Source organism: Acipenser ruthenus, chromosome 2 (assembly GCF_902713425.1).
Source record: "Acipenser ruthenus chromosome 2, fAciRut3.2 maternal haplotype, whole genome shotgun sequence".
Taxonomy (NCBI): domain Eukaryota; kingdom Metazoa; phylum Chordata; class Actinopteri; order Acipenseriformes; family Acipenseridae; genus Acipenser; species Acipenser ruthenus.
This window is the reverse complement of record NC_081190.1, coordinates 33,024,011-33,038,436: the sequence shown is the minus strand read 5'-3', so window position 1 is coordinate 33,038,436 and position 14,426 is coordinate 33,024,011. Positions and strand designations below refer to the sequence as shown.

The 14,426-nt window shown below is 34.8% G+C and overlaps 1 protein-coding gene across 2 annotated transcripts in view; it reads right to left on the bottom strand.

The window, feature by feature from the left end:
• LOC117972401 (galactose-1-phosphate uridylyltransferase-like) overlaps positions 1-14,426 on the bottom strand; it is a 61,195-nt gene that overhangs the window by 7,403 nt on the left and 39,366 nt on the right. For both annotated transcript variants that reach the window (XM_058994379.1, XM_058994371.1), the window contains 2 exons: positions 12,673-12,805; positions 9,067-9,150 (listed from right to left, as the gene is read on the bottom strand). In XM_058994379.1, the coding sequence (XP_058850362.1) occupies positions 9,067-9,150; positions 12,673-12,805 (217 nt within the window). The remainder of the gene's footprint in view (positions 1-9,066; positions 9,151-12,672; positions 12,806-14,426) is intronic.

The window sequence follows — 14,426 nt, the reverse complement described above, 5'->3', positions numbered from 1 at the left end:
AGGTTTTTACAGAAATATCTTGCTTCAGAAAATACCCGTTGCTGCAGTAAACCATTGATTAAAAGCCAGCCATAGCAATCGTAGATACACATAATTTTTACATTATAAAAACGCAGTACATGTTCAGCATGTACGTTTACAGGGCAGTATTTATCATTCCATTTTTAGTCATATCGTTGCAGTTTAGTTCATTTTTCTGTTTCAAGGCACTGGGAGCAATTTTTTATCTTTCTGTGATTTATAGTCACTATTTCTCTTGTGCTGTTTTTCTTTCAATGTGTTCTATATTTCATTTTGTATGTAATTCCTCTCATGTTATACCTTTGTGTTGCTTTATCTGATGCTTTTTTGTGGTTACATTTCTATTTATTTGATTTTTGTGGCTACTTTTTTTTAAAGTTTTATCTGGCTATTCACTTTAAAATTATATATATATATATATATATATATATATATATATATATATATATATATATATATATATATATATATCTTTATGGAACTGCCAGTATATTCAATTAAAACTTTTTTAAATTATTGAATGACTAATGTGACCTTTCCACTCTGCCTCAGCTACTCTCTGTCTGCATAAATGATAGGTCACATTGTCACATGATTTGAATAGAATTAGGAAGGATGTCCATTCTTAGGATTCTCTAGACAAGATCAAAGCAGCTGAAAGCTGGGTAGAGGCAGATTTTGATCAAAATGATAATAATTTAATATTGGAGCGACAGAACTCAGGATCATCAAGACTGACTGTACTGCGGACACTGTAATAGTAAGGATAAAAAAAACACAACAGTTAATAAGACATTTGAAGCTACTTGCTTTCATATAAAATTAGAAATAATGCTTAATTTATGACCGTATTCATTTTGTAATTTAAAAATGACTGCCTTTAAAAACCTACAGAATGTAGGGACCACTCTGTAGGAACCACATTGTTTTTTTTATTAGATGGCCAGTCTGTAAAACAAGTTTTTCCTTCCAATATTCTCTTCTGTGCAATGTGAGATCTTCAAAAGAACCCAACAGGCATTGTTTTGTGTCTCCTGAAGACAATGCAAAACAATAACCTACTGTGGACATTCATACTGTAGCAGTTAGTGGGAGAGCCAGATGTCATTTTTCTATCCCAATATACTGTATTTTGTAAATATTAATGCATATGGTAATTGTGAAAGCTGGATATATTAAAGCCTTGTGGTTAGAGCCAAGAAGCAGAAGTCAAATGATCCTGGGTTCAAATCAGGGGCGCCACTACGCTGTTTGTTTAGGGGGGTGCAAAAACAATCCTCTCTCTACCAGTGATTTGCTCTTAAGTTTATAAATCTTGCTTAAAAAAGTCTTGTCGCCAGTGTGGTTTTGGCATTAAGTTATTTTTCGGGGTATGAAAAACCTCCTAACACTGAAATATGTACATTAATCTAATAACTCTTCAATGACAAATATGATCATCATTAGTCAACTTCTTTTCTTTTCTGCTTTCAAATAAAACCCGTTAAGCAACTGAGTGAAAAATAATGGTCCTTTTTTCTTTTGTGGTTTTCCCAAAATGGAACATAACATATGATTGAACACAGATTGGAAATGTTTCTTCAGATGGGTTTTATCAAGAGGTATACTATAGGACTTTAGAAAATGAGCTGGAAAGAACGTCTTTCCCAAGTACAAAAATAACACTGGAACTGTACTGAGGAATATTCATCTGATATGCAAATCAAAATACTGATGTCTCATTTGTCTGATTTGAATAAACTACTGTACCAGCATACACCAAGAAACACACTTTTGCCTTTCCTTGTAATATGACAGGTCTATCTCTTGGGGAGATATGGGAGCATAATATTACTGGCATTCCAATACAGGGTTGTAGGAACTATGATATTTTTTGTGCAATTGTTCCTGCTAGTGTCAATAAATACATGACTAAGCCATACAAAAGTAAAGCAATTAGGCCTGTAATCACTCTCATCCCTGAAGTGATTCACAAAATGTCAGTTTACTGCAGGTTTTTGTTTTAATTTTATTATTTTAAATAACGCCTTTGGGTTTTTAGTAGGTCTGTGTAAACATTCCTATGAGGAAGATAAAAAAGAGAGAAACACAAAAGAAAATACTTTTAAAAGTAAAAAGTTTTATTTTAACAAACTACCAGTGGGTCATTCAACGACACATGGACTAAATGTTGTCATCTCCCCCACTTCACCATCTCAGATTCTTTTGAGATCACATATGGAAGTACCTGAAAGTGTTTTAGGAGGAGTTCCAAAATGTTAGCTCTCAAAGTACAGTCAACTCCGCATAATTGCATGGGTTCGGTACCGGTGTGACGCTATGCACATAACCAGAGTATGCAGATAACAGGAGTAAGGGAATACAATGGGATACAATGGCAATAGGTCTGATTGCTTTAGAATAATAACTCCAGGAAAACCAATCGTAATTCAAAAAGGATGACCCTTTTATCAGCAAAACAATTCAGCATAACATCACTCGCTCCGCTCCCAAATCCACTCTGCCCGCTTCTAGCGCGGTGTCACCTTATCTAGTGTCCCGGGCCAACCAATCACCTTTCAGAAAAATTTGCGCCATTTATTCCTAATATGGAACGAATGTGATTAGTAATTTTTAAATCTTAAAAGGACTACATATCCCACATACAGTACCTTACTGTAGATATTGTGACTACAACGTAGGAAAAAAGTCTTTGATAGAACTCTGTACGGTATCTGGCCTGAGTTTTACAGGTTCGCTTCACCATTTTCTTATTTTTTCCACCGTTGTAAATACATATACACATAACAACAGCACGGTGACAGAACACGTGGACTGCATTATGCAATTAGCCGACAACCAATTTCGGGACCACCCAGCTTCATGCAATAAAGCAAATTATGCATTTAGACGACATGCATTTAACCAAATCATATAATCATAGAAAACAATGCATTAAAAAAACGGGACCAGTTGCATGTTATGCAATTAAACGATGTATGCAATTATCCAGTATGCAAATAAGAGGAGTCGACTGTATTCAAGTGTATTCATATTCATATCTTCTTACACACAGAACTGCTGTGTCAACATATTACCTATTGATGGCTACAGATGTTAATGTAATGACGCCAATAAAAATGCCATGTTGTACTTTGGGGAACTCCTGAAGCACTGTGTGTATTACCTTCCCTTCAGCACCACATAACTCAGAAGGGGTAGCAGATACTCATTTGTGCTCTGTGTCTTAAAACTATGTTTCTGAGAATTGTAAATGTATCAATCTACCTAAATATGGCACACTTTATCCTTAAAACTGGCACCATAAGTGTACACTTACCGTTAGTTACCGACAGCAGTAAAATGATGAAACAGAAAATTGTGGTGTCTAAGTAAAATATGTTCAGCTAAACTATGTACAGTATCTACAGTATTGTAAGCAGTTTTTAAAATGTGCATTTGTATCCATCTCTCGTCTTTCTAGGACCATTTGAGTCAGTCATTTTATTTTTTATTTATTTTTTTATTATACAATAATCCTGTACCTGCATTGTGAGCAATCAGGCTCCTACTAAATTTACTCTTAATTTATCCGACTTGTTATAGGTTATCCAACCAGAAATCATTGTCACCTGAGTCTGTATAATATTTGATTAATGTACCTCTTGAAAGAGATCCAGGCAACCATAAAGGGCAAGCAGTTTACTTTAACCTGTTCACATATTTAGAATGGACACACTGCTGGCACATGATTATTTTATCAACATAAACATCCAAGGTCACCAATACGTTAAGCCATTATTACACTAGAAGAGCTGTTCTAGGTGAAAGACCTGACCTCTCAAACAGGGTCCCTTTTCACTACACATTTTCATTCGTCACAGGCACCCCTCACCCCCATCCCCCCGCCCGCCCCGCATTATAGGCTCATATCTTAAAACATGAGAATTGAGAGCTAATATTTGGGGATTCTTCCTAAAACACTTTCAGGTACTTCCATATGCGATATCACAATAATCTGAGACAGAGAGGTGGGGACCATTGGTCCATTTTATGTGGAATGACCCCAGTTAATACCAAGAAGCAGCAGGTAAGTTTTACTTCTGAGGTTTGAAAACAAACAAAACTCTAATTTGGAGGTAGTTCCTGCCTAAAAACACTTGTGGTTAAATGATTTTAAGTTTTAAACTGAGATTCGTTTGTAAGCCAATACAATGAACAAGGAATACAGGTAAAACAGTATGAAATATATTGTGCTTTTCATAGCACGAATGACCATGCCCAACGTTTTAATAATCCCCAGGAAATGCCTTAGGGCCTTGATCACTGTTACTTATAGAATTAAAGTAAACTGAGTATTAAGAAAATGCCACAAAAAAAATAACTAAAGTAAAATGTCCTTCCCTGAAAGAAACTTTTACAACCCCTATAACATGAGACACTGCCCACCAAGGGTATATAAAAATTTCCAAACATTAATTTCCTGATAAACTCTCTAAACGTGATTCACATTTGAAGGACTTTTAAATAACCTGGTATTAATCATTCTTCTTTTGAAAACAATCTAATAAACTCATTAGACATTTTAGAAAGTGCTTATGTAGTCAAGTATTTGGGGAATTTAAAAACTTTTTAGGCCAAGGTCACAGTGAAAATAATGAAAAACTGATAGCATACCTCATCTATAAAAGGAGCCAAGCCTTTATGTTTCCCAGAGATTTTTTTTCCCTAACCAAGGGATTTGTTTTAGTCATTCTACTTCTTGTTATTTTTCATTTGTTTCTTTATGCATCCTGGTACATTATTTGCAAGTGCCTACTCTAAAAAAGTGCATTATGTACTATCTCGGTTGATTTTACTTCTGATCAATTCTGGTATATTAGCATAGGTTCATTGAATAACTATTCAAACACTTCCTGACTTCTCTGTGGTTCCTTATCTGTGAGGTCCTTGTATTACTGGCTAAGACTGACACCTTTAAACGTGTAAACACCTCAGTTTAGTTTATTACTAATAAATGTTTAGGAAATCCATAAACTATAACCTAACATTATGCAACGTGTCTTAGTTGTACATATTAACTTACTGTAAAGAACGTAATCTGTGTTGTTGCTTCTAAAAGTTACTGAGAATATGCGTCTGTGAACAAATACAGGATAATGATGCAGAGATCAAGGGTAACCTGCTTTGTTAATGTATTTTATACTTATTTTTTGTTTTAAATCAGTCGCAACTGCAGCCGTCTGTCTTGAGCGAAACTAATAATATTTAACATTACTACGTTGTCACATGCCTCTGTTTCAGAATTTTTAACCTTTTTGTTTTGAAGCAATGCACTATCTTCAACATTTTTTGTTTTTGATTGCTGTCTGAGTCTAAATGCCGCTGGATCGTAGCTCGACGTATGTGATCCAGTGAAACATTGCAGGTTGTACAAAATAGTTTGCACCAATAGAATGCAAAATTATTGTAAATGATCCGCTGTAGTAATTATTATAATTTTTTTTTTAATTCATTTTTGACACTCACAAAATGTTCACTTGCTTAACAACAATATCAGTTGAGATCTCCTAGGATACTAAACCCGCTCCAGCTGCCCATATCTACCAATCAGTGAGGAGAGCCCAGAGTGGTTATTGGCTGCTGTTAAGTGTTAATCAATATTTTTTTTTAAATTGAAACAAGCATGCAATCACATCAGGAACCTGGATTGATACACATAACTTGGATTTACGTGCAGGATAAAAGTACACAAAATAGACAGTTTTTACGGTGAAGAATTAAATTAATTTGAGGGAATTTTTTTTTTTTAAAGCATTTTAACTTTAATGATAGATAATCTGCTTTAGAATTTGCACGATAATTGATGTCAACGTCAGAGTTCAATTTACAACACTAATATATATATAGACACACAAATACAGTGCTCACCCGTTATAACACGCCTCTAATAGTGCAGAATCGGTTATAACACGTTAACAGCTCCCACTTGCTCCATAATGCTATTACAGTAGCCCTTTTATACTCGTTATAAGGCGGAACACAAATAACCATGGCTCCCCACTATAGCGTTATAAAGGGTGAGCACTGTATATATATATATATATATATATATATATATATATATATATATACACACACACCAACAGTATAGTAGGTACAGGACTTTGTTTACATATTGCCAATTTTCATTGGCCAACATTTCTTCTGTTGCAGCTGAAATGTCTTGGCACCAAAGATTCAGTTTCTCAATCCAGCTGGTTGTCTATAGTAAGCTTGTTGTAATCCTCTATAATTGAGCAGGAGCCTTCGGCTGTGCTGCAGTTCAGTCTGATACTTTGTATTAAAATTCGAAGTATGTCTTTTGTTTTACTCTTTTGTTTATGCATTACCAGTCTGATAACTATAATTGCCTGGCATAATCGAAGAAAATCACTTAAGGGACTGAAAATAAAAATATTAAATCCTTGCAGTATTGTTCTCTCTGATATTGCACATTTACAGTTTGTAAGACTTTTTTTTGTTTTATCCCTGTGTGGGCAAAATGCCAAATGCACTTATAACTAATCTGTTTCCTTTGGGAACAGTTCACTTCTTTATATAAAAAGATTACACTATTCCAATAAATCTCTCGCAGAGATCAACATTGTGTTGAATGAGTAAGAGAGACTCTCCCGGTAAGTGTTATCAAAGGAAATATTAAAGCTTTTTATATTAGGTTTCAATGGTTTTTACCAATGCACAGAAAACAGTACATTTAGTACAATCAATTAAAAAAGTTATGTTTGTACAACTGTTATGTCAAAGACTATGAAACTATTGAAAATATTTCAATAATATGATGCATTTCCACGAAATGTACATGCATTACCCTCCAACAGTAATGGTAAGACATATGCAATGTGAATAACTGGGAGTGAGGCCCTTTTTTACCACGCTCAAACCACTTGCTTACTGAATACTAAGTATCTCTGAAAACATCTCTCCAAAGAAGATGTTATTGATCAATCTGTCCCACAATTACGCCTGGGTGACATGATTATCAATATTATTGATTATTGTTACAACCCTACTGTACACCCTGTCGTGTGTTATAGCTCAGACATAATATGCACATTAGTTTTGAAACCATTTTTTTTTTTAGCCTGTGTGTATTGTTACCAAATAAAAAAAATAAAAATAATAATTCAGATACTGATTTGCTGCAGTGCCGTGTAGGCATCTGTAGAAACACAGTGTGATCCCTTAGAGTAATCTTCATTTCAAGCCCTACTGTTTTTTGGAAACACTGGATAATATTAAGAGCAATCATGAAACATGGCTCTAGAGAATACATAAAAGATATGAAGGTCAGATGCCAACATGAAAATCAAAGCTATTTAAATACAGCATAGCATGTATATTTTATAGCCTAAAGCGATGCATGACCATGTATGTATGTGTCATGCAGAAGTTATGTGCTGCACACCTTGTATTTTGTATGGAAAGTAGAGACATATACTCTTGTTCAACAGTGTTCAAGCGTCTCTTTCCAATTTCCTCCTTCAGTGATTCAACACTTGAAAAAAACATGCAGGGTCATCATCAGAAAGATTTTTAATTTACAATGCTCTGAGCATCACAGCAAACTCTGAGCTTAAAATATTTTTGAAGGTACAGTGTGCAGTACATCAGCATTTTGGAAGGAAAACTGATTTAGAAGTAGGATTCAATTTCTAATCAACTTAATTAGGGGTTGAGCAAATTTGAAACATTATATTGATGAAGGCATTAGTGGAAACATCTGTCTTGCCTTTTAAGTTTTACCTTACAAACGAGAACTCCTTTAGGATTATATAAAACTGTTATCTCTTTGTACACTTGAAGGGTCCTGTAGTTATCGCCTAATTATGGAGTGGAATCTCTCTGCCATTCACTTATATTGGGATTTCAAGTCTGTTATCCTGCTATACAGTTTTAAAAAAAAGGTCACAAAGGCTCCCATTCACATGACATATCCTGTCACTAAATGACTGTCATCAGAACTGATCCAGGACCATCAATATGGAAACAGTTTTAACAAGAGAATGCATGGAGTGTATAGTACCGGGAGAAAACTGTCTCCCTCGCTGATACAAAAACCTTGACTCCACATTGGATCTGATACATTTTGATATGCTGTAGGAAGAGGTAGTGAACAAAGCACACAGTGGTTCCAAAGGCAGCATATTAAAACTTGTACGAAAGAATCAATCCCCCAGAAGGAGTGATTTTTTTTTTATTGACCAGCGCATCACACAAAACAATCCATTACAGCGGGCAGCACTACTTGGAAGAATTCAATAAAAAGAATGCTGGATGGTAGCAGTGTTGCAGGCATATTAATAATGTCAAGTTTCAAACCACAGGAAGCATTTCCAATGCTTGAAACACTGGACATCTCCTAACACCAGTGGAAGAAGTATCTTACCTTCAGACTGAGGCACAGCAGCGACAAAACTAATTATTAATAGGAGAGTGCAGCTCAAGGGGGGTTGCATGATTGTTAATGCAGTCCTTCCATTTCGAAGAGGTGTCACTCTAGAGCAGTGGTCCTCAAAGTAAGGTCAATGGCAAGATATTTATTACCTGACATGTATTTATTCCAAAATGTAAAATAAAATGACACTAAAATACAGATTAATCAAATGCAACAATAGCAGAGATTGAGAGCACAGAGCAGTAGATTGTAATGACTACTACAACAATACTGCAATGTTACAGATTATGTCAGGGACCAAAATCTGGTCTCACAGGCACAACTTTGCCTACGGCCATCACAGATCAGTATGGTAACTGCCAACAAATGGAAAGACAGATCCTTTAAACCATCCTGAACATGTGATGTGTCGGTGTTCGAGTGTAGTGTACAAATGAGTGCCTTGACTATTGTAGAACTCCAATGCTGAGGATATTCATTCCCCTGCAGGGATAACAACCCTGGTATACTTCAATTCCATCCACTAAACCAAGTACAAACCAATCTATCAGCCCTCCTATTCAGCATAACTGCTTTTTCTGTAATCTGGCATTGCATGTGTTTCTTACCGTGCCACCCCATTGAGTATGGAAACGATATCTCAAACAAATTGTCATATTTTGTCAGGAGCCTTTTCATTATAGACGCCAGGCCTAAAAAGGAAAAAGCAAAATATAACAAATTACTTTCGCATTGCATCAATTTAGAGTTACATTATCTGGTCAGATGTTTTCAGGGTTTTGTATTACCAACACAAGCCACTTTGGCAGCTCTGCTGTTCTACATCTATAAGAAATAATTTTCATATAATCTAAGAAAAAACAAATATGAAAAGAAACCAATTTATTTTGCAATAACAGTGTGTATTTTTCTGTAACAGCAAAACACTTAACTGATTTAATAACATTTGCAGTTCGTATCACAGCCACATTAAATGTTTTTCAAGCACCCCATTTATTTAAATCTATTTATACAGGCACACAAAAGACGTTCTAGACATATATTAGGATATATGTAGACCAAAGGTGCTGCTGGCTTTCACTTAAATAAAATACATGTATATATTTTCCCTTTTAATCATTAAATCTTTTCTGCCTGTGTCTCCTACTTCATAGGAACAACACACATGCTGCAGCTTGAACCAGACCCACGTTGTACCCAAAACAAGGACCAGGTCTTTTGTTGTGGTTGTGGCTAACACTGCAGGTGTGTATGTCCAGTGTTTATGCCCTGCCCAGGTGTGAATCGTAACATTAAAGTTGTTATAGCTAACAAAGAAATCCCATAAACCTTTAGATAGGTCTCATGTGTATTTTTGAAAAAAACACACTCAGGAAACTTGGAATGAAATTTGAAACATGTACTACACTTGGAGTACTTGGTTTAAGAATTGTGGGAGCACTACGTTAAAGAATGCTTCCAGTGTTCTTTCTTACCTTTAATGAACAGATAAAGAAAGCATTTGCCAGATAGTGAAGATCTGAAGATGTTAATAAAGAAAGTCAGTGAAGATGCTAACAAGAATGTTAATATATCGATTGTAATTTGCATTTGCAGTTTATGTGCTGGCATGTTAAATTAATCACATTATAAAGTAACAGCTTTTAACAGTTTTAATATGAAAGACAAAAATGACACCCCATAATGTAGAACAGCACCAAAAACATGACAATATAATGTATGTAGAAAAACTGTTGTGCTTAATGTGTGTGGCGAAAAAAAGATGATTGAGCTTGTTCATAAAATACTTGGAAAATAAATACAACTTCCTCATGGATGTAAAATCCATGTATATAATTTGTTTTGACCCCACTTTTGTGCTTGTACTACAGCAAACTACAACAGAATGATTGAGCTGAAACTTTAGAGCTGCAGTGCTCCTCGATTAAGTATGCACCAATTAATCGATTATTGATTGCCGTGGCTTTATTTTGCAAGCCTCAATTAAACATTAATGGCCCTTGTGCCCCTGTGAGGCTCTCATCTCGCTATGTATATATCAAATTACAGGTATCTGTTTTCAGTTGCATTTAAAGTCTTTTGTGAAGAGTCTATATTTTTCTACAATTGTTAATTGTTAATTATTACCTGTCCGATATTCTATTTGCCAAAGGTTTACTGCTTGCCTACCAAGCTTAGAGTCCGTCAAAAAGGCCTGCATTTCTACTAACCTGTATCTGAGTCAACCTGGGATTGTTTTATAAAAATGTGCAATTAAATATACACCATCTTCAGAAAGGGTACAATGGAAGTGATAATTAAGAAACTCAGTTGACTGGCGGTGGAGATCACACCCCTTCCCACCACAATCTTGTTCAGGTGTTATTTCATTTCTCACAATATCAATCTAAGGAGATTGGTGTTTCATCTGTCCAGTGAGGTTCAGTCTGTAAGTGAGTCTGCAAGTATCAGTGGTACCAGAAAGTAAAACTGTGCCAGCTGTAGTGGTGCATTGTATTTCGATTCAATTCTGTTTTCAATTCCAACAAAAAGGTTTAATGAGCAATTATACCGCATTTAGACGAATACTGGATGGGGAACAATGTGGGCAGATAAACCATATTACAGCCCTGTTAATAAGTATCTTTATTCAAAGGTGATTTAACAGAGTGGTCAACATACTGTATGGAAATCGAAAATTAAGCAAGTAACCACACCTGACCCATAACTTGCCTGCAAAAGATACGTCAAGATTAAATCTAATTCTGAGTGGTAGAGGCTAGCCACAAACTTTCATTGTGTAGCCAATACAAATACATTAAAACTTGACAGACAGAGGGTGATTGCAGGTTGAAGACGTACAGAATCCCACTCATTTTGAGGCTACATGAGCCAATAGCAATACATTAGACCTCGGAAAGCATGACGTAAGGTAAGCTTTTTTTTACTTTTACAAAATTACACGTAAGCTAGCCTCTTATGACGAGCCGCCATTGATTACATACTATACGTATACCATTATTTTAAAAAATGATGTACCAAATAAAGTTTTGCTTCTCAATACTATTATGTCTCTTATAAAACATTCACTTGGTATGCAAAGGCTGCATCTGCTAATGCAGGTTTTTCTTTAATATGATTTATTTGATAACCAGATGCGTACATCTCAATTTGCCCTATATACTACAGAGGGTTTTAGTTAAGATAGGATATGGTTTTCATTTTTGTATTAGGGATGGGCATGTGTAATCGTTTATTTGAATAATCAATTAGAAAATGGTTGATTGTTTAGAAAATTACTAAATCATATCATCTATCTTGTATTGCAACAAATATAAATAATCTGAACAGACATATATTAACCACACTAAGCTTGCTGCTGCTGCAGTATTACTATGAATAAATATTAAATACATAATTATTTCTTTCTATGGCTCTAAAAAACAGGTGTTCTTAAAACTGCAGGGTGATACCAATACTGTAGCTATGGGCAACAGAGGTGGTTGGAATGCACCATTGCACATATTAAAACAACATTAAATTATTCAATTTAATTTATACAAGAGACTACAAAATAGAGGTATTTTACAAAAAAGAGATATCATACAATGCAATACTGTCGGCAACCACGTTATAATTATTCATACTTAAACTGCTGTGGTTAATATTAATAAGCAAGACGATACCAAATGGAACATGAACAAGATTGCAGCCAATAAACTTAAAAAAAAAAAAAATTCTAGACTGATTTAAAAAAAATACAATAAAAAAGAAGAGGTTTGAGTATAACAGTGTAAACGTTAAAATATATGGAAATGACCATCCCTATGTTCTATATGTACATGGGTAAATTATATTTAAAAAAAAAAAAAAAAAAAAACCATGAGAATGAAGTCAGAGGAAAATGAATTAAATCCTGTAGCAAATTATATGTGCAGAATAATAACAAGACAGGGACTTGGGCATGGTGTGCATTACAAGACTGCTGGTTATTAAGGGTTTTTCTTTACAGTGTCAGCCAGCTTTGTCAATGCCTTTCCAAATGAGCTTCAGTAGTAACACAAACACTTAACATTTCATGTCTGCTTAGTGGTCACCAAGACGCAGGAGTAATAAATCCCTGCAGCTACAATTTATGTATTAGATGGAAAACAAACGGCAATGCAGCAGTACCCCCATTAAGAGCAGTCGAAAAGTCACCCTGAAGGAATGATTTTTAATTAACAGTCTCTTACTTTGTCGCTCCTCATTGGAGAGGTCGTTCAAACGCAGCACGTGCCTCCTGGGCAGAAGCAACGTTTGGAAAGGCCATGTTGCCCAGTAAGGAACAACTACCAGCCAGTCTTCATTCTCAACCACAACTCGCTCCTGAGAACACAAGAAAATCACTATCAAAATATACAAGTTGTAAAAAAAAAAGGACACAGTACTTGAGTCAACTACAGAAAATATTGGGTTATTATTTGTACTGGGGGTTAGTTGTCATCCAAGAACATAAACAGAGTTATTACAAATATGAGTAAAGAGTAGGGCTGTCAGTTTAATTTGTGCCACATACAATAAACTTGGTTGCTATGTCTGTCTTGTAAAACAACTTGGGACCACAATATACAGTACATCAAAGCTGTTGTGCCACCCAGATACCTGAAAATAACTTGTACAAACACTTCGAATTTCATCTTGTCAGTAAAAGAGAAAACTTGGGAAGACTTTGAATAATATCTTTATTTTTAATTTATTATTTCTTGTCTGTTGTACTGTGCTTGTTGTAGCAAAAGTGATGATGGTGGCAGTTTGTTTTTATATGCTTTAAGAAACATTACAGGCAGTTTAGAAACTCCAAATATGTCTTCGTGCGCACATGTTATGCACATTCCTCACGCTATAGGAAGTGCGCAGCCAAAACATGGTCTGCCTAAAAAGGGTGGATAAATCAATCGCCTTTTCACTCTAAAAAGCAAATCAAATTGAATATGTTTTTTTTTTTTTTTTGGCATGGCAACAACTTTAAAAAGTGTACCATATGTTCATAAGCAGTGAAGATCTAGTTTTTGATGTAACCTTGTGCAATTTTCTATTATAAGTAAAGGCCGTACCAAGCAATTTTTTATTAAACAACTGAGATCTGCTGAAAGTAGCCCTGGAAACCTTCTGTGACCAAATAGAAGAAAAAAAAAGCATGCGTAGGGTTTAGAGATCTCTTCATTTTGTGTTTTTTTTTTTTTTTTGTGTTAATGTGACACCATATATTCAACTTTTCAAATTATTGACATATAAAATGATGCAGCTGTTTTATAAGCAAGGGTTTATCCTTGATTGCTTTAAGCTTAGACTTTTTGGTATAAAATGGTATAAAATAAAATGTAATTCAGGTTACACTAGCTGTTGGTTCCACAAATGTGTTCAAAAAGGCAAATAGGGGGCTTAATATCAGCTTGTCGCAAGACTTACACAATCAATTGTTACAAAAATGCCCAGGTGGATTAGCATCTGCAGAGAAATGTGTTGAACTTGTATGGACTACCGGAATACTGGATCCCCAATAACAAAAAAACATAACAACATTCTACTGGTGAGAGCCTTGCACTGTCCCTGTCCCGGTATTATTATTATTATTATTATTATTATTATTATTATTATTATTATTATTATTATTATTATGTGGGTAATGTGGGCAAGTAGGGTAGCCTAGTGTAGATTTACTATCAGTATTTTGAAAATCTACATTACTAAACATTTTGATTGGATATTTTTTGCATCATTAACTTAAAGTGCTACATTTTAGCTCTGTTTGTAGACTACCATAAGGATCAGAATTGCTGAAGGTCCCCTTCTGTAGGAAACCTTGTATATATTATACTGTATATGTTCATGTATAATATGTATATAAATATATATGCAGTCAAAAATGATTTGCAAATAACGCAGGAAAGCATTGTCTTATGGAATATTAGTATTTCTGGTATCTGTGTAATGTCTGAGTTTTTAT